At 46.7% G+C, this 22448-nt stretch overlaps 2 protein-coding genes across 2 annotated transcripts; both read right to left on the reverse strand.

Annotated features, from left to right (window-relative positions):
• Positions 1 to 4210: 4210 nt before the first annotated feature.
• LOC148209084 (uncharacterized) lies at positions 4211 to 4921 on the reverse strand. Its single transcript, XM_088117961.1, has 2 exons — positions 4711 to 4921; positions 4211 to 4644 (listed from the first exon to the last, which is right to left on the reverse strand). The coding sequence occupies exon 2, from the start codon at positions 4640 to 4642 to the stop codon at positions 4211 to 4213; it is 432 nt and encodes a 143-aa protein (XP_087974087.1). The 5' UTR covers positions 4643 to 4644; positions 4711 to 4921.
• A 13757-nt stretch (positions 4922 to 18678) lies between these two features.
• Positions 18679 to 19990, reverse strand: LOC148209085 (uncharacterized). Its single transcript, XM_088118111.1, has 2 exons — positions 19717 to 19990; positions 18679 to 19628 (listed from the first exon to the last, which is right to left on the reverse strand). The coding sequence occupies exon 2, from the start codon at positions 19329 to 19331 to the stop codon at positions 18858 to 18860; it is 474 nt and encodes a 157-aa protein (XP_087974237.1). The 5' UTR covers positions 19332 to 19628; positions 19717 to 19990; the 3' UTR covers positions 18679 to 18857.
• Positions 19991 to 22448: the final 2458 nt, after the last annotated feature.

A 22448-nucleotide genomic window follows, 5' to 3' on the forward strand; every position in this document is an offset into this window, starting at 1 on the left:
TCAAATGGCCGAGTTCGTGGTAATTGACGGTAGATCGGCCTATAACGCCATCTTTGGGAGACCCATCATCCACTCATTTCGGGCCATTCCCTCAACACTGCATCAAGTTTTGAAGTATCCCACCCCCAATGGCATGGGCACGGTCCGAGGAGAACAGACCGCTTCGAGGGAGTGTTATGCCTCCGCACTCAAGGGCTCATCGATCTGCGCCCTCGAAACGCTCGCCGGTAGGGATGGGGCGCTCGAGTTCGAGGCCGACCTGCCGAGGAAGGAGTTTGCCGCACCCACTGAGGAGCTCGAGCTTGTTCCTCTGCTTAGTCCCGAGAAGCAGGTAAGCATAGGAACCAAGCTGGGGGCCACCGACAGAGAGAAGCTAATCCACTTCCTCAGATCCAACTCGGACGTCTTTGCGTGGTCCCATGAGGACATGCCTGGCATTGACCCGCGAATTATGACGCATCGCCTCAGCATAGATCCATCATTCCGACCTGTGAAACAAAAGAGAAGACCTATAAACAAGGAAAGGAGTGATGTAATTGTTGAGGAAGTTAACAAACTTTTGAAAGCTGAATACATAAGAGAAATTTCGTATCCCGAGTGGCTCTCCAATGTTGTATTAGTTAAAAAATCTAACGGCAAGTGGAGAATGTGCGTAGATTTTACGAACTTAAATAAGGCATGCCCGAAAGATTGCTTCCCACTGCCGAGGATTGATCAGCTCGTGGACGCCACAGCCGGGCACGAATTGCTCACCTTCTTGGACGCCTACTCTGGGTACAACCAAATCAAGATGCATGTCCCAGATGAAGGTCATACCGCTTTCATAACAGACCAAGGTCTGTACTGCTACAAGGTCATGCCCTTCGGATTAAAGAACGCAGGAGCGACCTACCAGAGAATGGTGAACAAAATGTTCGCCAAGCAGATCGGCGGGAATATGGAAGTGTATGTAGACGACATGCTTGTCAAGAGCAAGCAGTCTAAGTCACATCTCTCCGATCTGACCGAAGCCTTTGAGGTTCTGAGGGCATATCGAATGAAGCTCAACCCCGCTAAGTGTGCCTTTGGCGTCTCTTCGGGAAAATTCCTCGGCTTCATGGTGAATAACCGGGGAATCGAGGCCAATCCCGAAAAGATTAAAGCCGTGACCGAGATGGAGGCACCGAAGACGCTGAATCAGCTTCAGTGTCTCAATGGCAGGATTGCGGCCCTGAGCCGGTTTGTTTCAAGATCGACAGATAAATGCCTTCCTTTCTTCAAAATCCTACGAAAGAAAGGGCCGTTTGAATGGACAGCGGAGTGCGAGCAAGCGTTTCAGCAATTGAAGAGCTACCTCTGTTCGGCACCTTTGCTCGCCAAGCCCATGCTGGGAGACAAGCTCCAATTGTACTTAGCAGTATCTGACAGTGCCGTCAGCTCGGTCCTAATCAGGCAAGAGGAAGCGCGGCAAAACCCGGTCTACTACACAAGCAAGGCTATGACCGAAGCCGAGACTAGATACCCTCAGATGGAGAAGTTGGCTCTCGCTTTGGTCATCTCGGCCCGACGGCTTAGACCATACTTCCAAGCCCATACGGTGGTGGTGCTCACTAACTTGCCCCTAAAAAGCATCTTCCGTAAGCCGGAAGCTTCTGGACGCCTAATGAAGTGGGCAATAGAGCTAAGTGAGTATGACATCCAGTTCGAACCCAGAACTGCGTTGAAAGGACAAGCAGCAGCAGATTTCATAGCCGAGCTCACACCACCTTCCGAGCTGAGCGAGTCCGACCTACCTTGGACAGTCTATGTCGACGGATCCTCCAATGAGAAAGGGTGTGGAGCCGGTGTCCTCTTGCTTGGACCAGGGGGCGAGCGATTTAAGTATGCCTCGCGGTTCGGCTTCCGGACTTCTAACAACGAGGCTGAGTATGAAGCATTTATTGCCGGCCTACGAATCGCTAGAGCATTAGGGGCCTCTTGTGTTAAGGTCTTCAGCGACTCCCAGCTGGTTGTGATCCAGATCAAGGACGAGTACCAAGCCAAAGACACCCGAATGGAGAAATATTTGGGCAAGGTCAGATCATACCTCACCCAGTTTCGAACTTACGAAGTAAGCCGGATTCCGCGAGCAGAAAATTCTAATGCTGACGCCTTGGCCAAGTTAGCATCGACGTACGAGACCGACCTGGCCAGGTCGGTCCCCGTCGAGATCCTAGACAATCCCTCGATCTTAAAGCCAGATTTGATGGAGATCGACGCTCCAGAATCTTCATGGATGGACCCGATCGCGGACTTCATTAGGGGCAACTCACCACAAGACCCAAGGAGCGCAGAAAGTTGGCAAGGCGGGCAGCTCGGTTCGTGGTCCGAGATGGGACATTGTACCGACGTGGCTTTTCCCTGCCTCTATTGAGATCGGCATGCCATCTGACAGAGTAGAGCATTTCGAACCTACGACAAATGAGGAAGAGCTGCTCCTCAACCTCGACTTGTTGGAAGAAAGAAGAGCAATGGCCCAGCTACGCCTGGCGGAATATCAGGGCAGAATGGCCAGACATTACAATGCCCGCGTTCGACCTCGGGCCTTTCAGGTCGGACATCTGGTCTTAAGAAGGGTCCAAACGCATGTAGGTGCCTTTGATCCGGCCTGGGAGGGCCCGTTTGAGATCAAGGGCATAGTCCGACCTGGGACGTACATATTGGCCGATCTGAAAGGAGACGTCCTCGCGCACCCGTGGAACGCGGAGCACCTGAAGCGCTATTATCCCTGAAATGCCAAAAGGATTTTCAATGAATCTGTAAAGACTATTCCAAAAGAATTATGATCGGAATAAATGTGATGATTTAATTTCATGCTTCCGAGTTCGACCAGAAATTAAATGGGGGCCACGGACTCCCACGCGATCACATTCCAGCAGTTGGTTCAAATTCAATCCTCTGAAGCCTAAGGGTACGAGGTGCGATGCCAAAACCACTGACGAACTTAAAACTCAAACCTTCAAGGCTCAAGGCAAAAGGGCAATGTGAAAAGTTCAAAATGATCAAGCCTCCGAACTTGAGGGTACGAGGTGCGATATGAAGAATAGCTACGGACTTAGGATTTTAGCCTTTTAACCTTTTTTAAGTTAAGGGTGCGATGTTAAAAAACCCAGAGTTGGTGCAATGCATTGAACATTAAGAGATTCAAACTCAAACTTACAACTATTTTAATTGAAGGCGCGACCTCAAAGGTAAGAGGTGCGAGGTGACATTGGCTGCAGTTCAAGGAAAAAGCGAAGAAATGAACGATGTTGCCGACACCAAGGTAAAATCGAACAAAGCTTCTTCATTAATGGAGAGCAGAGCCAAGGCTTATAGACCTTGCAGCTCTGCCCTGACACTTACAAACAAAAAAGGAAGAGAAGAGAGACAGAGAAAAGCCTCATGAAGGATGATCGCCTAAGAGTCCGCCTGAGGAGCGCCCTCCTGTGTGGTGCCGACCTGGTCCTCTTCGAGATCGGAGTAGTCAGAGTCCAGATCTCTGACATACTGATCCACCAACGCTTGGGGGCCAGGGGTGCCGCCAGCTCGGAAGCAATGTCCTTCATGAGGAATTTGAAGCCCGCGTCAGAAAAGTCTTTGGCAAATCCATCGAAGTCAGGATGTTGCCTAAACGATTCCTCCAATAGGACTCCATTGCTGAGGCGCTCCTTCGCCGTCTCCAGCTCGGCAGTCGCATGCTCCAGCTCCTTATCCTTCGCATCAAGCGCCTGGAGCATGTCGTCCTTCTCCTTCAGGAGCTGGAACTTCTCCTTCTCCAAGCCCCTGGTGATAGTGTGGGCAGCTCGGAGTTGGGCCTTGTGCCTGTCCTCTTCCTTCTTCAGCAGCTCGGCCTGGGACTCCACCTCGGCCTTTAAAATCTCCACCTCAGAGTGAGCCTTCAGCAGCTCATCCTTCATGGTGGAGGAAGCAGCCTCCAAGGCAGCAGAGAACTCCTCTTTCTCCCTTGCTGCCAAAACTTCCCTCCCATCCAGCTCGGCCTTTACAGCCAGAGCCGATTGAATGAAAGCAACGAACGCCTGAGAAACGGTACAAGGAAAAGGTTAGACCGAGCTACCTGTTAGGCGAAATTAAGCAAAAATGGGGACGCTAGTCTTACCTCGGCGGCGTAGTCGATGGTCCTCTGCAGAACGGACCCAGGGTCGCTCACAAATTTGGACGCCCTCCTTAGGCAGCGGTCCAAACTTGCAGCTCAAATGCGGGACACCTGGTCCCTCACCCCGGAACTTGACGGCTCAACTCTGAACCGTGCCGTCACGTCGGACGTCCCGCCCATCCTGGTCGCAGGATCGTCCACCCGATCTGCGAAACTTGCAAGCAAGACCCTGCAAGCTCCGACCTCCGAGGGGGAGATCGCCTTCTTTTTCTTCCTTCTTCGCTTCAGAGGGGCTTCCTCCCTCACCTCCTCGCCCAAAGGCGGGGGGTCCACCGCCTCGGTCTGATCCCTGGGGCGCTTCTCCCTCGAGGGACCCCCAGAAGACTCCAGCTCGATCACTGAGGCTGGATCTTCCGAGGCAGGCCCTGCCACGGCAGGGGTGGTAAGTTTCAAACTCTGGGCGGCCTCAAGAGCATTGGCTCGGCCCTTGGACTTGCGCTTCACGCTGCTTGCAAATCCGCAAACCATGGCTGCAAAATAAAAACAGGGGTCATCACAAGGTTAGATGAAAAAGGGGGGAGGCAAGCTCGGCATACCAAGTTCAGAGTTCGGCCTTGACGTTTCGATGGGACGAACTGCAGGGTTGTAATCTAGCAGCCCAGACTCAAGCAGCAGCTCGTCGGTCACCAGGGTTCCGACCTTCCTACCCCTCGGAAAGCGCTCCTTGTAGTATTTCAGCGTGTCGAAGGAGGCTTGCGTAAGCTCAGGGACTGGTCGGATTGAAACTGCACAAAGACCAAATTTGAGTTAGACCTGAATGACAGAAAAGAAAATTACAAAAAGCAAGAACTACTCCGTACCCAGGTTCCCAAACCTAGTGGGGACGTCGAAGAAGGAACAACCTGACTCATCCTTTGTGAGTCATTCCCCAGAAGCGTAGAACCACTTCCTCACCCATCCCTTGATGGAGGTCGGCCCTTTAACTATACCGCCTGCACCTTTCCTTGCACACATATAGAACCGACCAGGCTTCTTAGCTATCCTTTTCGCTTCGAAGCACGCGAGGAGCTGGTCTACGTCCAACAGCTCGGCCTCCTCACTATCCCGAGCTCGTAGCCAAAAAAGGATGGCCAAAGCGAAAATGACACCCCACCCATTGGGGGCCACTTGAGCCGGAGCCAACCCCGTCCGGAAGAGAAATTCTTGGACGAAAGGGTGAAGGGGAAGTCTGAGGCCGTACTCAAACATTTTGAAGTAGAGAGTGACCCATCCCTCTGAAGGATTGTCAGCTCTCTCCCCCTCCTCCGGAAGCCTGAGGAGGATGTTCTCAGGGATAGCGAACCCCCTACGAAGGGATCCGAGGTAGTGCTCAGGTATCCTAGAAGGGTATTCCAAACCCTGACCTGAAGTGGAGGCGTCACTATCCTCCCCGTCATCGGAGAATCTAAAGTTTTCTATCTCCTCGAGCTCGGACTCTAACCTACGAGCTAGGTCCTCATCGGATCCTAAGTTGCTGCTAAAAGAGGACGACATGACAACTACGTTCGAAAGAGAAAGTGAGGGAAGGGACCGACCTACCAAGGGTTCGAGCTGCCTTCAGATCGAACTCCAAGAATTCAGGGAACGTAAGGTATGACCTGAAGGATTGGGGGCATTTATAGCCCGTCGGAAAAATTTCCCCGCCGTACACGTGTAATCAACGAGCGGCTAGGATCCTCCCTAAGATCCGAAGCGTCGGAATATTTGAATTTTCCGACGATAAATCTTCCGCAGCGGTTATGTTTTCCCACGAATAGGAAGTCGCCACGCGTCCAAAGCAAATCGAATGAACTTCTCTACCAGGTCGAGATCGGACCAGACAGAGAGGGGGCCAATGTTTGGGGAAGAAAATACCCTGGACACGTGGAGGACCCCTATTGGTGCTCCAAGATGACTCATGAGTCATCCCAGCTCGGATAGCCGAGATGGCCGCCACTAACGTCGACAAATGCTAAGTATGAATGTCGAGGTGAACTTGGCCCAGGTCCGACCTACCGGGGAGCTCGGTAGGGGCCAATGTGAGCAACTGTTAGCGGCGTGATTATCGGGCGTAACCGTCGGTCCCGAGATTACCGGGTGTAACCGTCGCGAGATTAGCGGGACTACCACCCATAAGTAGAAGGCCTCACTCCACGATCAGGTACGATGATTTCTGACCTCGAACTAAACTGAGAATCCGACTTATACTGACTTGATCGTCGGAGTGCTCACCTTTTTGTGCAGGTCCGCGCAAGTGTTCAGATCGGCCCGGAAGCCGAGTTCGAGTTGCAATCTGAAATACGTTGTTGTGCATATTCTTGCATAAACAGTTAGGATACATTGTATTATCCCAATGTTTTTTAAAAAACATTGGGAGAAATATTTAAAAACTTTGATGAATGTGGCAGCCATTTTCAAAGTTTTATTTTTTTTAATTATTACTATTTTCAAAACTAATTTTTAAAATGTTGTAACTTTCAAATTTATTTTAAAATAATGCCCCACATTTTTAGATACATTATGTTATCTCAACCTTTTTATAAAAAGGTTGGGATAAGGTTATTTCTCTTAACCTTTTTAATAAAGAGTTGGGATATATTATATTATCCCGACGTTTTTACAAAAACGTTGTGATAAATCTTTTAAAACGTTGATGAATGTGGCGGCCATTTTCAAGGTTTTATTTTTTTAAATATTACTATTTTCAAATCTAATTTTTAAAATATTATAACTTTTAAATTTATTTTAAAATAATACCCCCGATATTTTTATAAAACGTTGGGATAAAGTTATATCTCTCGACGTTTTTAACAAAACATGAGGATACTTCAACATATCCCAACAATTTTAAAATAATGTTGGAAAAAATTATCATATCTCCCAACTTTTTAAAAAAGATAAGTTATCATCTTCCCACATTTTTTAAAATCATGTTGGAAAGATAGAATATTGGAGATTTAAATCGTTTTAAAAGATTATCTAAAAAAAAAGTAATAAAAGATTATCCCAACATTTTTTAAAACGCTGGGATAAATTACCCCCTCCCTACGTTTTCTAACAAACGTTGGTATGCGAAAATCTCTCCCAACTTTTTATAATGAACATCGGTATCCAATAACCTCTCCCAACATTTTATAATAACGTTTGGAAAAGATGAGATTTAGTAATTTAAAAGATTTCTCCCCATGTTTTCTAAAATGGTTGGGATAAGTTATCTACCCAACGTTCTTAAACTAATGTTTACAAAAGATTGCTTTGCCCCCACAGTTTCTAAAAAATGTTGGGATAAATTATCTTTTCCCAATGTTTTTTTTAAAATGTCGACAAAAGTACAATTTGTGCAATATTAGTATGTTTTAATTTATTGAGCCATTATTGCAACGTTTTCTCTATGACGTCGGGAAAAATCAACTTTTTCTCGACAGGTTTCGAAAAACGTCGAAATATTTATTGTATAACTTTGGTGTGTTTGAATTTGTCCGTCCATATTCGCAACGTTTTTTGTAAAACGTCAAAAGAAATTAATTTTTTCCCAATGTTTTTGTAGAAAACGTCGGCAAAATTTATAATTGTTCATACGATTTTATTTTCGTCGAGAGAAAATTAAAAACGTGGGGATGAGTGATCTTCTTCCAACATTTTTGTAAAAACAATGGGAGGAGTGATCTTTGTCCCACGTTTTTATTCAAACGTCGGAATATTTAATACGTAATTTTGGCGTGTTTAAATTTATCCACCAATATTTACAACATTTTTTGTTAAACGTCAGGAAATCGAATATTTGCTGACATTCTGTAGAAAACGTCGGCAAATATAGACTTTTTCCCAACATTTTTGTGGAAACGGCAAAACTTATAATTGTCCTGTCTTGCTTTAAAACGGTCACGAAACACATGGATAGTCGATTCAGAAGCACATGATAGTCGATTCAGATTCAAGATGGCAAATAAGGCACAAGTCATTTATGCTTAAATGTCTTTTAAATATTTCAAGATTAGTCAAAATTTTATCATGCGCCACCATCCAAAGAAAGTATCTAATTCTATTTGGTCCTTCCCACTTCCAAATGACTTTCCATATCTGGTTTACCAAAGCTGTCAATTTTGCATTCAAACATATGAGACTAAATAATCGACACAGAATAATCCCCATTAGTTGACCCTACCCACACCGGATAATCTGGAGTATTAAAAGTTGCATCAGGTGGTTTTATACTAGCTATCAAAACTAGTGTAGCTTGGTTAATCCTTCCTTCAAACACCCTCCAATGCCACTCCCCACCCCAGAATCTAACACAATCTCTTTTCGAGCGATTTTAATCCAAAACTGGAATATCAACCAGTCCAAGATCCTTAGTCATACTTTTCCCATAGATCCAACGATCAATCCAAAATTTAGCTTGGCATCCATTACCAATACCCCATCCCATCCAATGTTTTATCTCATTCCAGGCCCCGACAATGGCTTTCCAAAGTCGAGAGTCCCCCATTTTGACCCCTAACGTCCAGTCATTCTCCTCTCTACCTTTATATTTGTTAATAAGGACTTGAGTCCAAAGCTCATTAGGCCTTTGAATAACACCCCACGTAATCTTCCCAATGAGGGCTGTATTTAACTCTTTAAATCTATGTAATCGAGTCCTTCATTTTTAGGTCTTGTAATAGTGTTGATTAGATGACTTCTACTATGTAAGCTTGTATGATTCCAAAGAAAATTTCAACATAATTGATCTAATTTGCCACAGGAAAACGGAAAATATGCATAGAATATGTGGGCATTACTTGAAGAACAGATTGTACCAATGTAGCCCGACCCGCAAATGACAAAGCCGTGGCAGACCAATTACTAACCCTCAAGCTGACTCTATTACTATATTATGAAATGAAGCTATACGGATCCTACCATGAACTATTGGGAGTCGTAGATATTTCCCAACATTTGATGTTACCTTAAAACCCCCAATATTTGTAACCCGATTTTGATCCTCAGGCTTAACATCCTTTGAGAAATAGATAATTGTCTTAGCACGATTTACAGTTTGACCAGAAGCATCACAAAATCTTTTCAAAACTGTACTTATTTCTCTAATTTGATCCACAGAGGCTTCAGCAAATAGGAGAATATCGTATGCAAACATAAGGTGGGATATAAGCGAACCGTGCCTTCCACCCTCATAGGCTTCCACTTACCCTCTTGGACCGAGTCAATTATGCAATTAAAAAGCCGATCTAAACAGAGAACAAAAAGATAGGGAGACAACGGACACCCTTGCCGAACTCCCCTTCGTATTTTAAATTCTGTAGTAGGTTCTTCATTCCATAAAACTTGCATGGTTGCCAATGTAACACAATCCATGATAACATTTTTAAGATTAACTGGAATACCGATCAAATCAAGGGTCTCCTCCAAGAATTTCCATGAAATACGATCATATGCTTTCTCTAAATCTACCTTAATCATCATAAACCTTTTGGTTCTCTTTAGTCTATCCATGGTATGAATTAATTATTGTGCAATGATAATATTATCTTGGATGTGCCTATAGGGACAAATAAACTAGCATGATTGGGACCAACTAAATTACCTATATAATCTCGAAGACGAAGAGCTATTAGTTTTGTAATGATCTCGTAGGAAACATTACATAAGCTGATGGGACGAAAATGTAGAATAGATTCAAGAAGCTCAATCTTTGGAATAAGAACCAAAAAAGTACTATTACTGTTAGCCACCGAAAAACCATTCTCCAAGATATTTTTCACAAACACGAGGAACCGACTATAGACCAATTTTGCTGATAAAAATTAAAACATCGTAAAACCCATCAGGGCCAGGAGCTTTGAATGCACCTATAGAGAATAAAGTCTTATGGACCTCCTCCCTCGACACATCTCTCTCTAAATGAGTTAACGCCTCTAAAGGAAGGGGTGGAAAAGAGCATCAAGTCACTAGACTCTCTCCTGCCTCTGTCTCCCCATATAGATTTTGAAAATGGTTAGTAGCTATCTCTCTTAGGGAAGCTTCATCCGTTAACCAAACGTCATTTTGATCCTTTAACGTCTCAATACTAATCCTCTTCCGATTAATTATGGCCTTTGTATGAAAAAAATTTGTATTCCTATCACCAAACCGAACCCACTCACAGCGAGCCCTCTTATACCAAGTAATCTCTTCCTGCAGAAGGATGGAATCTAGTTCTTTGCTTAATTCATTCTCTAGGTTAGAAAGGAATGGGTTATGATTCTGGGGATAATCTTTTGAATATCGATTAATCTAGCAAGGATGATTCTTTTCTTTTTAGAAGTACTTTGAAAGACTTCTTTGTTCCATTGAGTCAATTTACATTTGTGCAGTGGCTAAACAATTTTGGAGGGGCTCCAATGATGGCCAAGAATCCCTTAAAATTTTGAGAACAAACAATGAGTTTGCCATGCTGCCATAAAACAAAAGGGTCTTTGGATCCTAGAACTCCCACTAAAGGCAGCCGTGTCCAAGGTGATGATCAGACTTAATTCGTGGTAGCACTCGGATGTTTCTGAGAAAGCTAACTGCCAACTCACATTTACAATACCTTTGTCCAACCGTTCAAAATTTCTCCTATGGCCGTGAAAGAGGGGACCCCTCCAAGTAAACTTGGGCCCTGAACTTCCAAGGTCCATTAACTGGCATCTATTCATCCAAAAACAATGCTGCTGATCTTGGATTAAAGGGTGCCCTTCCTATTTTTTCCTCCTCTAAAAGAATGTCATTAAAGTCTCCTACAATTCCATGATAAAAAAAAATCATTAAACTAAAGTAGAAGAGTTAAAGACACTTCCCTGGAGGATAACCCCTACGGACTCCATTCCCAACTCTATCCTGCATTCCAATTGCTCTGAATCATAGGGTGCTTCTTGGTCCAACATATTCCTATCAACCGCTTCCGAATCACATGCCATTAGTTGCATACGTTGAGTCTCCAAATTTTCCTTATCCCTATTCCCAACCACCTCGAGTTGGATTGAAGAGAAAGTTCTCACCCCTGGTTCTTGGAAAACATCCCGATCTGAATTACTATCCCTAGGATCTAAATCTCCATCCAACCAATGGGGATGGCTACTGCCCCCGGATCATTGTTATTTCACTGAATCGGAGTATCGAAAGGGGATCCAAAAGCCTTAGAACCTAATTTCGTGCTCCGCTTATTGCTATTATTATTCCACACCCCAAACTTAGCTCTTGCCTCTCTGACTGACCCACCTTTGCGGGTCATCTCCCCATTTTCTGCATCATTAGGGAAATCCATAGCCTTCTTATTTTTCTCAAGCGAACCTGAAGGGTTCCTACAATTTCTGTTTGTCATGGTAGCTTCTGACCGACCCCTCCCTACTCTTGTGTGGGTAAATTTTCCCCCTTTGTTTGGAATTCTCCACTATAATCCACAGCCCATGGCCCGGTGAGGGATTAAGACCTCTATTTTTGGCTTGTCTCTTTTATGGCCTATTCCAGCGAAGTCATCCTCCAATGTAACATGGGCCGACTCTTCAATATTCGCCTCTGCATTTGACATCCCTTTATCCTCTGTCCTACTAGCACACTGAAGAGGGCAATCCTATACTTTATGACCATAAATCCCGCAATTGAAACAAACCAAATGAATCCCTTTATATTGGATTCTGAACCGTTCCCCCAAAACGGTAAAATCAGAGCACAATTTTTTGGTCAAATCCACCTCAACACAATCTTGAAAAATTCTCCATTCCCCAGCTTGAGTCTTTAAATCGATTTTCACGGTTTTGCCTATGAAATCTCCAATTCTCTTCATACCTTCTTCATTGTATAACTCCATCATGTAGTCTGGTATGTGTACCCACAAAGCTACTCGATCTATCGTTGCTTTTGAAGGTCTGAATTTTGGCGACCAACTTCGAACGACCAAATAATGGTCAAGAATTTTCCACAGGCCATCAAGAAGGATTCTGTTCGGGGGTAAAAATACCTAGGACACGTGGAGGACACTTATTCGTGTTTGAAGAATTAAATAAAAGGAATTACCCAGGTCCACCTCGGCCCTGCCGAGGAGACCGAGTTCGCCAATTGAAAAAAGGCTAAGTATAGATGCCAAGGTTCGACCTAGCTGGGACTCGATCTACTCGGAACCCGACAAGTTCGACATGAAAAAAAACATATAACCGCCGATCGCAAGTACTGTCGGATCCACCACCTATAAATAGAGGGTCTCATTTCACGCTCAGGTATGGAATCTCACCTCGAACTAAATACGGAGTCCGACCTATACTGACTTGAGCGTCGGAGTGTTTTACCCTCTTGTGCAGGTCCACTCTAGTGTTCAGGTCGAGACCGGAGACCGGGTTCGAACTTGGTTCGAGAAATATCGTTGTGCAGATCTTTGTATAAACATTTAGTGCAGTCTGTGGGAAGGGACGATATAAGTCATTCCAATCTAAAAACGTGAAAGAAAATGGTTCAGCCAGCAAACTCAACCAACACGGTAGACCGAAGAGCTCTGGCGGCCAATGATGGCCATCAGAGGGAGGTCGGAGCAGAGGTGGTAGAGGGACAGATTAATGAAGGCCTGGGGACAGAGCCTCTCCGCAGGTCGGCACGCATCACCACGCTCATTCTGCCACTAGCACATCCAAAGCCATCCAAGGCCAATCGCGGCCGAGGTGGGGCCTTGAAGAGAAACACTCGAGGACCAGCCCCAGCTCCTACACGGGAGAATTTTGACGCGCTCCAGAAAGAAATGGAGGCAATGCGTACTCAGATGCGCACCATGGAAGAGATGTACAACGAGATGGTGCAAGCTGCGGGCGCTGGGTCTCGGTCTGAAAACCGAGTGGCACGCGATGACGTGCACGAGCAGAGGGGTCATCACCTCGGTCCAGTCGAGGAAGAGCACCCTGAAGGAGGAGAGGATAAGGAGTACACTCACCAGAGGGGTGATCTCCGCGAGCATCTCAACAGAAAGAGAAGCTCGTCCCTTCGAAAGGGGCAATCTCCGTCCTGCTCAGGAACTCCAACCGGCAGGCATAGTCCTCCTACAATCCAATAACACCCGAAGGAGTGATCACAAGGGAGGAGTTCGATCAGCTAAAGAGCAAGTTTGATGCTTAGGTTGAGGCCTTGAAAGCCAAGTGCGAGAAAAAAGAAAGTCCGTTCGATGATGGTGACCTGGGAGAATCGCAATTTACCTCGGACATCCTGGAGGCTCCGATTCCTCCAAAATTCAAGACTCCCACCATGAAGCCTTATGACGGGTCTAAGGACCTAAAAGACTATGTTGAGGTCTTCGAAGGCCTCATGGACTTTCAAGCGGCGACAGACGCAATCAAGTGTCGCGTCTTCCAGATCGTGCTCACTGGCAGTGCGCGCTTGTGGTACCGAAGGCTACCGGCCAGGTCGATCTCGACCTACTCTCAGCTGAGGAAAGAGTTCATCACTCAGTTCTCTTCTCAGCACTATGATAGAAAGACAGCAACTCACCTCGCCACCATCAGACAGAAGGAAGGTGAGACGCTAAGAGAATATGTCACAAGGTTCCAAGATGAGCAGTTGAAGGTCGCGCACTGATCCGATGACTCGGCCATGTGCTACTTCCTCACCGGCTTGGCCGATGAGACCCTCACCGTGAAGCTCGGGGAGGAGGCTCCAGCCACCTTCACCGAAGTGTTACAGAAGGCAAAGAAAGTCATTGATGGACAAGAGCTCATCCGAATCAAAACTGGCCGACCAGAGAAAAAGATCGACAAGGGAAGAGCTGGCAAAGATAAGGAAAAGACTGATTCGAAGTCCAAAGACAAGGGACCATCCTCCTCTAGCAGTCGAGATGATTATCGAAGGTCGGATAGCACTCACAACCGAAGCCGACCTTATGAGCGTTATACTCCAACCACCATCCCCATCTCTGAGATACTTACAAATATCGAGGAAAGTGAGATGGAAAAGCTTCTCAAGCGACCTGAGAAGCTTCGAGGAGACCCAGAAAAGCGTAATAAAGACAAATATTGTCTTTTTCATCGCGATCACGGCCATAGTACATCAAATTGTTGGGAGTTGAAGCGCCAAATTGAAGACCTCATTCAAGATGACTACTTCAAAAAATTTGTAGGCAAACCGAGGTCCAACTCGGCAGAAAAGAAAGATGAGAGGAAGCGTTCGAGGTTGCCGCCTCGTCGAAAAGACCGACCCGCGGTCATCAATACCATCTTCGGAGGCCCAAGTGGGGGCCAGTCTGGGAACAAAAGGAAAGAGCTGGCTCGAGAAGCCAGGCGTGAGGTGTGCACCATTAAGGAGCAGCAACCAACCTGCTCCATTACCTTTGGTGACTCTAATTTAGAGGGGGTCCATCTGCCCCACAACGATGCACTTGTGATCGCGCCTCTCATCGATCATGTCCTGGTTCGTAGAGTATTGGTGGATGGTGGTGTGTCAGCCAATATTCTGTCCTCACAACGTATCTTGCCTTGGGATGGACCAGAGCACAATTGAAGAGAAGTCCAACGCCCTTGGTTGGATTTTCAGGGGAGTCAGTCTCCCCAGAAGGGTGTATTGACTTGTCGGTTACAATTGGGCAGGACAGTACACAAGTCACGCAGATGACCGAGTTCGTCGTTATAGATGGAAGGTCGGCCTTCAACGCCATCTTTGGGAGACCCATCATCCACTTATTCTGGGTCGTTCCTTCAACGCTTCATCAAGTCGTAAAATACTCAACTCTTAATGGAGTGGGCACGGTCCGAGGGGAGCAGAAGACTTCAAGGGAGTGTTATGCCTCCGCGCTTAAAGGGTCGTCAGTATGCGCCCTAGAAGAACAAACAATTTGGGACGAGCTGCAAGAGTCCGAGGCCGACCTACCTAGAGAAGCCAAAAGGCAGTTCTCTGCACCAACAGAGGAGCTCGAGCTTGTTCCCTTGCTTAGCCCTGAAAAACAAGTAAGCATAGGAACTAAGTTGGGGGCCACTGATAGGGAAGAGTTGATCAACTTTCTCAGGACCAACTCGGACGTCTTCGCATGGTCTCACGAGGACATGTCAGGCATCGACCCAAAGATCATGGTGCATCGCCTCAACATAGACCCATCATTCCGACCTGTAAAGCAAAAAAGAAGACCTGTAAATAAGGAGAGGAGTGATGTAATTGTTGAGGAAGTTAACAAGCTATTAAAAGCTGAATATATAAGAGAAATTATGTATCCCGAGTGGCTCTCTAATGTTGTATTAGTCAAAAAATCCAACGGGAAGTGGAGAATGTGCGTGGACTTCACGGTTTTAAACAAGGCGTGCCCAAAAGATTGCTTCCCCATACCGAGGATCGACCAGCTCGTGGACGTAACGGCCGAGCACGAGCTACTCACCTTCATAGATGCCTACTCCGGATACAACCAAATCAAAATGAACTTGCCAGACCAAGATCATACCGCGTTCATAACAGACCAAGGTCTGTACTGCTACAGGGTGATGCCCTTTGGCCTAAAGAATGCGGGTGCGACCTACCAAAGGATGGTGAACAAAATGTTTGCCAAGCAGATCGGTCAGAATATGGAAGTATATGTGGACGACATGCTTGTCAAGAGCAAGCAGTCAAAGTCGCATCTTTCCAATCTGACCGAAGCCTTTGGATACTGCGCAAGTACCAAATGAAGCTCAATCCGACCAAGTGTGCCTTTGGAGTCTCCTCGGGAAAGTTTCTGGGTTTTATGGTAAACAACCGTGGGATCGAAGCCAACCAAGAGAAGATAAAGGCCGTGCTCGAGATGGAAGCGCCCAAAACTCTGAAACAGCTTCAATGCCTCAATGGGAGGATTGCAGCTTTGAACAGGTTTGTTTCAAGGTCGACTGACAAATGCCTTCCTTTCTTCAAAGTCCTAAGAAAGAAGGGACCATTTGAATGGACGGCACAGTGCGAGCAGGCATTGGAACAATTGAAAAACTATCTCTGCTCGGCACCTCTGCTCGCAAAGCTGTTGCCAGGGGAGAAGCTCCACTTATACCTGGCAGTGTCTGACAGCGCTGTCAGCTCAGCCCTAGTCAAGCAGGAAGGAGTACGCCAAAGTCCCATTTATTACACAAGTAAAGCCATGACCGAGGCCAAGACCAGATACCCCCAAATGGAGAAGCTGGCCTTCGCTTTAGTCACCTCGGCCCGAAGACTTAAGCCGTACTTTCAAGCGCACACCGTCGTAGTACTTACCAACTTGCCCCTGAAGAACATCTTCCATAAGCCAGAAACATCAGGGCGCCTGATGAAGTGAGCATTGGAGTTGAGTGAATACGACATCCAGTTAGAACCCAGAACTGCGTTAAAAGGGCAAGCAGTGGCAGACTTCATCGCGGAGCTCACCTCACCACCTCAGTCGACCGAGTCAAACCTTCCGTGGACGATCTACGTCGATGGGTCTTCCAATAAGAGAAGGTGCGGAGCAAGAATCCTCTTGCTCGCACCAGGTGGCACGTGGTTCAAGTATGCCCTGCGGTTCAACTTTCGGACCTTAAATAATGAGGCTGAGTACGAAGCATTTCTGGCAGGGCTACGCGTAGCCAAAGGATTGGGGGCCGTCCACACCAAGGTCTTTAGTGACTCCCAGTTGATCGTAAATCAGATTAAGGAGGAGTATCAAACAAAAGACCCCCGAATGGAAAAATATCTAAGCAAAGTCAGATCGCACCTCGCCCAGTTCGAGACTTACGAGGTGAGTCAAGTTCCACGGTCAGAAAATTCCAATGTTGATGCCTTAGCCAAATTGGCATCAGCATATGAGACCGACCTGGCCAGATCGGTCCCAGTCGAGATCTTGGACAATCCCTCAATCCTGGACCCAGACGTGATGGAGATTGACACTCCATCACCCTCATGGATGGATCCAATCGTGGAGTTCATCCAAGGAAATCCGCCGCAAGAACTGAAGGAGCAAAAGAAGATGGCACGAAAAGCGGCTCGGTTCGTACTCCGAGATGGAGCGTTGTACCGACGTGGCTTCTCCCTGCCCCTGCTTAAGTGTGTAACTCCTGAAAAAGGCCTTTACATCCTTAGGGAAGTCCATGAAGGAGTGTGTGGAAACCACTCAGGCGCTAGGTCGTTGTCGGCTAAGGTGGTTCGACAAGGGTACTATTGGCCCACTGTTGAACAGAACGCAAAGCAGTTTGTAAAAACCTGCGACAATTGCCAGCGCTTCGCAAATATCATCCATCAGCCTCCCGAGCTTCTCACCCCCATCTCGGCCCCATGACCATTTGCGCAATGGGGAGTAGATATCATAGGTTCTTTTCCCCTAGGCAAAGGGCAAACCAAGTTCACCGTTGTCGCTGTGGACTGCTTCATCAAGTGGGCCGAGGCCAAGGTGCTATCCCACATCACGGAATCCAGAGTCACATCTTTTATATGGGCAAACATTGTATGCCGTTTCGGTATACCAAACGCCATTGTGACAGACAACGGAAGGCAATTTGACAATGCAAAGTTCAACAACTTTTGCAGTAACCTGGGAATAAGTCATCTCAGTTCGTCCCCTGCTCATCCGAAGGCCAATGGGCAGGTCGAAGCAATAAAAAAAAATTATAAAATGAGGACTTAAGCTGAGATTGGACTCCAGAAAGGGAAGATGGGCCGAGGAGCTACCCAAAGTGTTATGGTCATATCGGACCACCCCGAGAGAGTCAACGGGCGAAACTCCGTTCTCGCTAGCCTTTGGCTCCGAAGCTGTTGTACCAGTTGAGATCGGCATACCAACAGACAGGGTAAAGCAGTACGAGCCAACGGAGAACAAAGAAGAGCTACTCCTTAACCTTGACTTATTGGAAGGAAAAAGGGAAATGGCTCAGCTGCGCTTAGCAGAATATCAGAACAGAATGGCCAGACATTACAACGCCCGAGTTCGACCTCGAAGCTTTCAAGTTGGACATTTAGTCTTAAGAAAGATTTAGAGTCATGTGAGCACTTTTGACCCGAGTTGGGAAGGACCGTTCGAGGTTAAAGGCATAGTCCGACCTGGAACGTACATGCTGGCCGATATGGAAGGAAATGTGCTTGCGCATCTATGGAATGCAGAGCACCTAAAGCGCTATTACCCTTGAAATGTCAAAATCGTCCTAGAACGGACTTGTAAAAATTTTCAAGGGGAGGAACTTAATTGCTAATAAACAAGTTATTTAATTTCGTGACTCCGAGTTCAATCAGAAATTAAATGGGGGCCACAGACTCCCATAAGACTTACGGTTTACAAATGCAAAAATTGATCAAATTCAAACACTCGAAACCCACGGGTTCGAGGTGCGATGTGAATATTAATTAGGGACTCAAAATTCAACCCTTTGAACTTTTAAGTTAAAGGTGCGATGTAGAAAGTTCAAATTGTTTAATATGGATTTTTAGACTTCCGAGTTCGAGGAGAAATATTAAAGACCAATAAAAGAAACTCTCAAATTCAAACCTTAAGTAAAAGGTGCAATGTGAAAAGAGTTTATCCCACACTCAATCCTTTAAGACTTACGAGTTGGAGGTGCGAGATGAAATTATTCATATGATAGTTCAGAGTTACAAAAGCGAGTTCAAAGCTTAAGGAAAAAATAATGAAAGTAAGAGACAGAGCTAGATACACATAATTACAATCAACTTGAGGAATGAGAATTCATTAATTGAAGGACAGAGCCAAGGCTTATAGACCTTGCAGCTCTGCCCTGAAACTTACAAAAAAAAAAAACAATATACACAAAATAAGCAAGAAGCCTCAGCTACTCCCGAGGTGAGATGACAACTCACCTTGGGAGCCCAGAAGGTTCATCTCCCGAGATCCGCCCTGCTGTGAGGGGACTTCTTCTTGCGTGGTGCCGACATCAGCTAGCTCCTGACTCGGAGCATCTTCACCTTCCATGTTGGAGTAGTCAGAGTCCAGCTCCCTAACATACTTCTCCACCAGCGACTGGGGGCCTGGAGTATTGTTAGGTCCAGAGGCCCACTTTTCAGCGTACTTCCTCTTGAGATTGCTGAGATCGATCTGAAGATCAGGCATGTCGGCAGCAATGCCCTTCATCAAGAACTTGAAGCCCGCGTCACTGAAGTCCTTGGTGAACCCATCGAAGTCTGGGTGCTGCCTGAAGGCTTCTTCCAAAAGAGTTCCGTTGGTGAGGCATTCCTTCACCTCCTTGTGCTTGGCAGCAAGATGCCCTGCCACCGTGTCCCTCGCCTCGAGGGCCTGGAGCATGTCGTCCTTCTCCTTCAGGAGCTAGAATTTCTCCTTCTCCAGCCCTTTGGTGATGGCGTCGGCTGCTCGGAGGTGCGCCTTGTGTTTCTCACCCTCCTTCTTCAGAAGCTCATCCTTGGCCTCCACTTCGGCCCTCAAGATTTCCACCTCGCTCCGGGCCTACAGCAGCTCGCCCTTCAGCATGGTGGCAACCTCTAAGGCAGCAGAGGAGTTCTCCTTCTCCTTCACTGCCAAAGCCTCCCTTCCATCCAACTCGACTTTGATCATAACCTCTGAATGAATGGAAGCAACGAACGCCTGTAAAAAGAAAAGACACGCGAGGGTCAGACCGAGCTACAAGTTGAAAAAGTGAAAGAATAAAAAAAAAAGAGAGAGCAGGTCCTACCTCAGTGGCGTAATCGATGGTCCTCTACAGCACGGACCCTGGGTCACTCACGAATTTGGACGCCTTGCGGAGGCAGCGGTCCAAGCTCGAGGCCGAGATGTGAGACACCAGATCCTTCACCCCGGAGCTTGAAGGTTCAATTTGGAACCGCATGGGTATGTCGGACGTCCCCCATCCTCCCCTTAGGGTCGTCCACAAGTCGGCATGACTCGTGGGCAGCGGCCCACGAGGTCCAACCTCCAAGGAGGAGGTGGTTTTCTTCTTCTTTCTTCTCCTCTTCGAAGGAGAGTCTTCCCTCAACTCACACAGAGGCGACACGTCCAGCACCTCGGGCTCATTCCTCGAACGCTTTTCTTTGGAGCGCTCCCCGACAGAGTCCAACTCGATCACTGGAGTTGGAGCTTCAGAAGATGGTCCAGCCTTGTCTTGAACCGCAGGTCGACCACAGCAGGAGTTATTGGCTCCGAGCTTTGAACAACCTTAAGGGCGTGAGCACGGACCTTAGACTTGCGCTTCACACTGCCGGAGAATCCGCACACCATTGCTGGAAGGCAGACAAAGCAAAATGTCAGAAATAGAAATTGAAATACAAAATTGAAGTGAGGCCGAGCTAGACTTACCAAGCTCGGAGTTTGGTCTCGAAGCTTCAATCGGACGTACCAAGGGGTTGTAATCTAACAACCCAGACTCAAGGAGCAGCTTGTCGGTCACCAAGGTTCCGATCTTCCTGCCGCTTGGAAAGTGATCCTTGTAATACTTGAGGGTGTCGAAAGAAGCTTGTGTGAGCTCGGGAATCGGTTTGATCAACACTAGACAAGACAAATTTAAGGATGTGAACATAAGGGCCTCATACCTAGGTTCCCAAACCTAACAGGCACGTCATAGAAGGGACGACCTGATTCGTCCTTTGCCAGCCATTCACCTGAAGCAAAGAACCACTTACCTACCCATCCTTTGATGGAGGTCGGCCCCTTGACTATACCACCCGCGCCCTTCCTCGTGCACATATAATACCGACCTGGTTTTTTAGCTATCCTCTTGGCCTCAAAGCACCCAAGAAGTTGGTCAACACTTAGTAGCTCGGCTTCGTCCTTGTCCCGAGCTCACAACCAAAAAAGAATGGCCAAGGCAAAAATGACACCCCACCCATTGGGGGCCACTTGAGCAGGAGCCAATCCAGTTCGATTGAGAAACTCCTAGGCAAAAGGGTGAAGGGGAAGTCTCAGGCCGTACTCAAACATTTTCAAGTAAAGAGTGACCCACCCCTTCCTCCGGAATCCTAAGGAGGATGTCGTTTGGAGTTTTAAACCCCCTACGGAGGGGTCCGAGATAGTGCTCGGGCATTTTCGAAGGGTATTCCAAACCTTGGCCCGAGGTGGAAATGTCGTTATCCTCACCATCATCCGAAAACCTAAAGTTCTCTATCTCTTCCAGCTCGGACTCTAACCTAAGGGCTAAGTCCTCCCCAGAATCACTTGGTTTGGGGGACGAACTACTTACAGTCCGACCTGCGCTACCTAGCCTATCACTGCTGGAAGGGGAAGACAAGAAAACTACCATATTTGAAAAAGAAGAGTAAAACGAGAATGACTGACCTACAGAAGGTTCGAGCCGGTTTCAGATCGAACTCCAAGAATTCAGGGAACGTAAGGTTTGACCTGAAGACTCAGAACTCTTTATAGCTAATCGGAAAAACCTCTGCACCGTACACGTGTAATCAACGAGCGGCTAGGATCATCTCGAGATCCGTAACGACGGAATACTTGAAGTGTTCCGATAACCTGGCAGATCGAAACATCTTCCGCAAGGTCATATTCTCTCTACGAATTAAAAGTCGCCACGTGTCCAAAATGGAATCGGATAAACTTCTCTGCCAGGTCGAGATCGAACCTGACAGAGAGGGGGCCAATGTTTGGGGGTAAAAATACCTAGGACACGTGGATGACACTTATTGGTGTTTGAAGAATTAAATAAAAGGAATTACCCAGGTCCACCTCGGCCCTGCCGAGGAGACCGGGTTCGCCCATTGAAAAAAGGCTAAGTATAGATGCCAAGGTTCGACCTAGCTGGGGCTCGATCTGCTCGGAACCCGACAGGTTCGACATGCAAAAAACATATAACCGCTGGTCACAAGTACTGTCGGATCCACCATCTATAAATAGAGGGCCTCATTTCACGCTCAGGTATGGAATCTCACCTCGAACTAAATACGGAGTCTGACCTATTCTGACTTGAGCGTCGGAGTGTTTTACCCTCTTGTGCAGGTCCACTCTAGTGTTCAGGTCGAGATCGGAGACCGGGTTCGAACTTGGTTCGAGAAATATCGTTGTGCAGATCTTTGCATAAACAGATTCTTTCACGGTCCTCCATCAATTCCAGTTTGACAATGAAAAAATCATTGCTCAGACTAATCAATTTGATTCCCCCTTTTCGCTTCCAAATGGAGATCAATCTTCGAAGCAGAATTGATACCCAAATGGTCGCCCTAATTCCTTGATAATCAGGGCCGATCTTGTAAGGACACATTGCACATTGGTGTGTGTGTGTGACGTGTTTTTTTTTTTTTTTGAAAAAGAAAAGAACAGAAAAGGAAAGAAAAGAAAAGAAGAAAGAAAGAAAAGAGAAAGGAAAATAACACAGGGAGAGAAAACAAAGGAGAAGGGGAGAGAGAACAGGGAGAGGATTTGGAGCAGAAGGAAAGATTGAAAGGAAATCAACAGGGTGAAGAAGAT

This window comes from Momordica charantia (assembly GCF_013281855.1).
Source record: "Momordica charantia cultivar OHB3-1 chromosome 9 unlocalized genomic scaffold, Mcharantia_2.0 BLBB01000009.1, whole genome shotgun sequence".
NCBI classification, from domain to species: domain Eukaryota; kingdom Viridiplantae; phylum Streptophyta; class Magnoliopsida; order Cucurbitales; family Cucurbitaceae; genus Momordica; species Momordica charantia.

Excerpts from the sequence above, each read along its gene's own strand:
- LOC148209084 (XM_088117961.1), bottom strand. The coding sequence starts at position 4,642 with ATGGTTTGCGGATTTGCAAGCAGCGTGAAGCGCAAGTCCAAGGGCCGA.
- LOC148209085 (XM_088118111.1), bottom strand. The coding sequence starts at position 19,331 with ATGCTCCAGGCCCTCGAGGCGAGGGACACGGTGGCAGGGCATCTTGCT.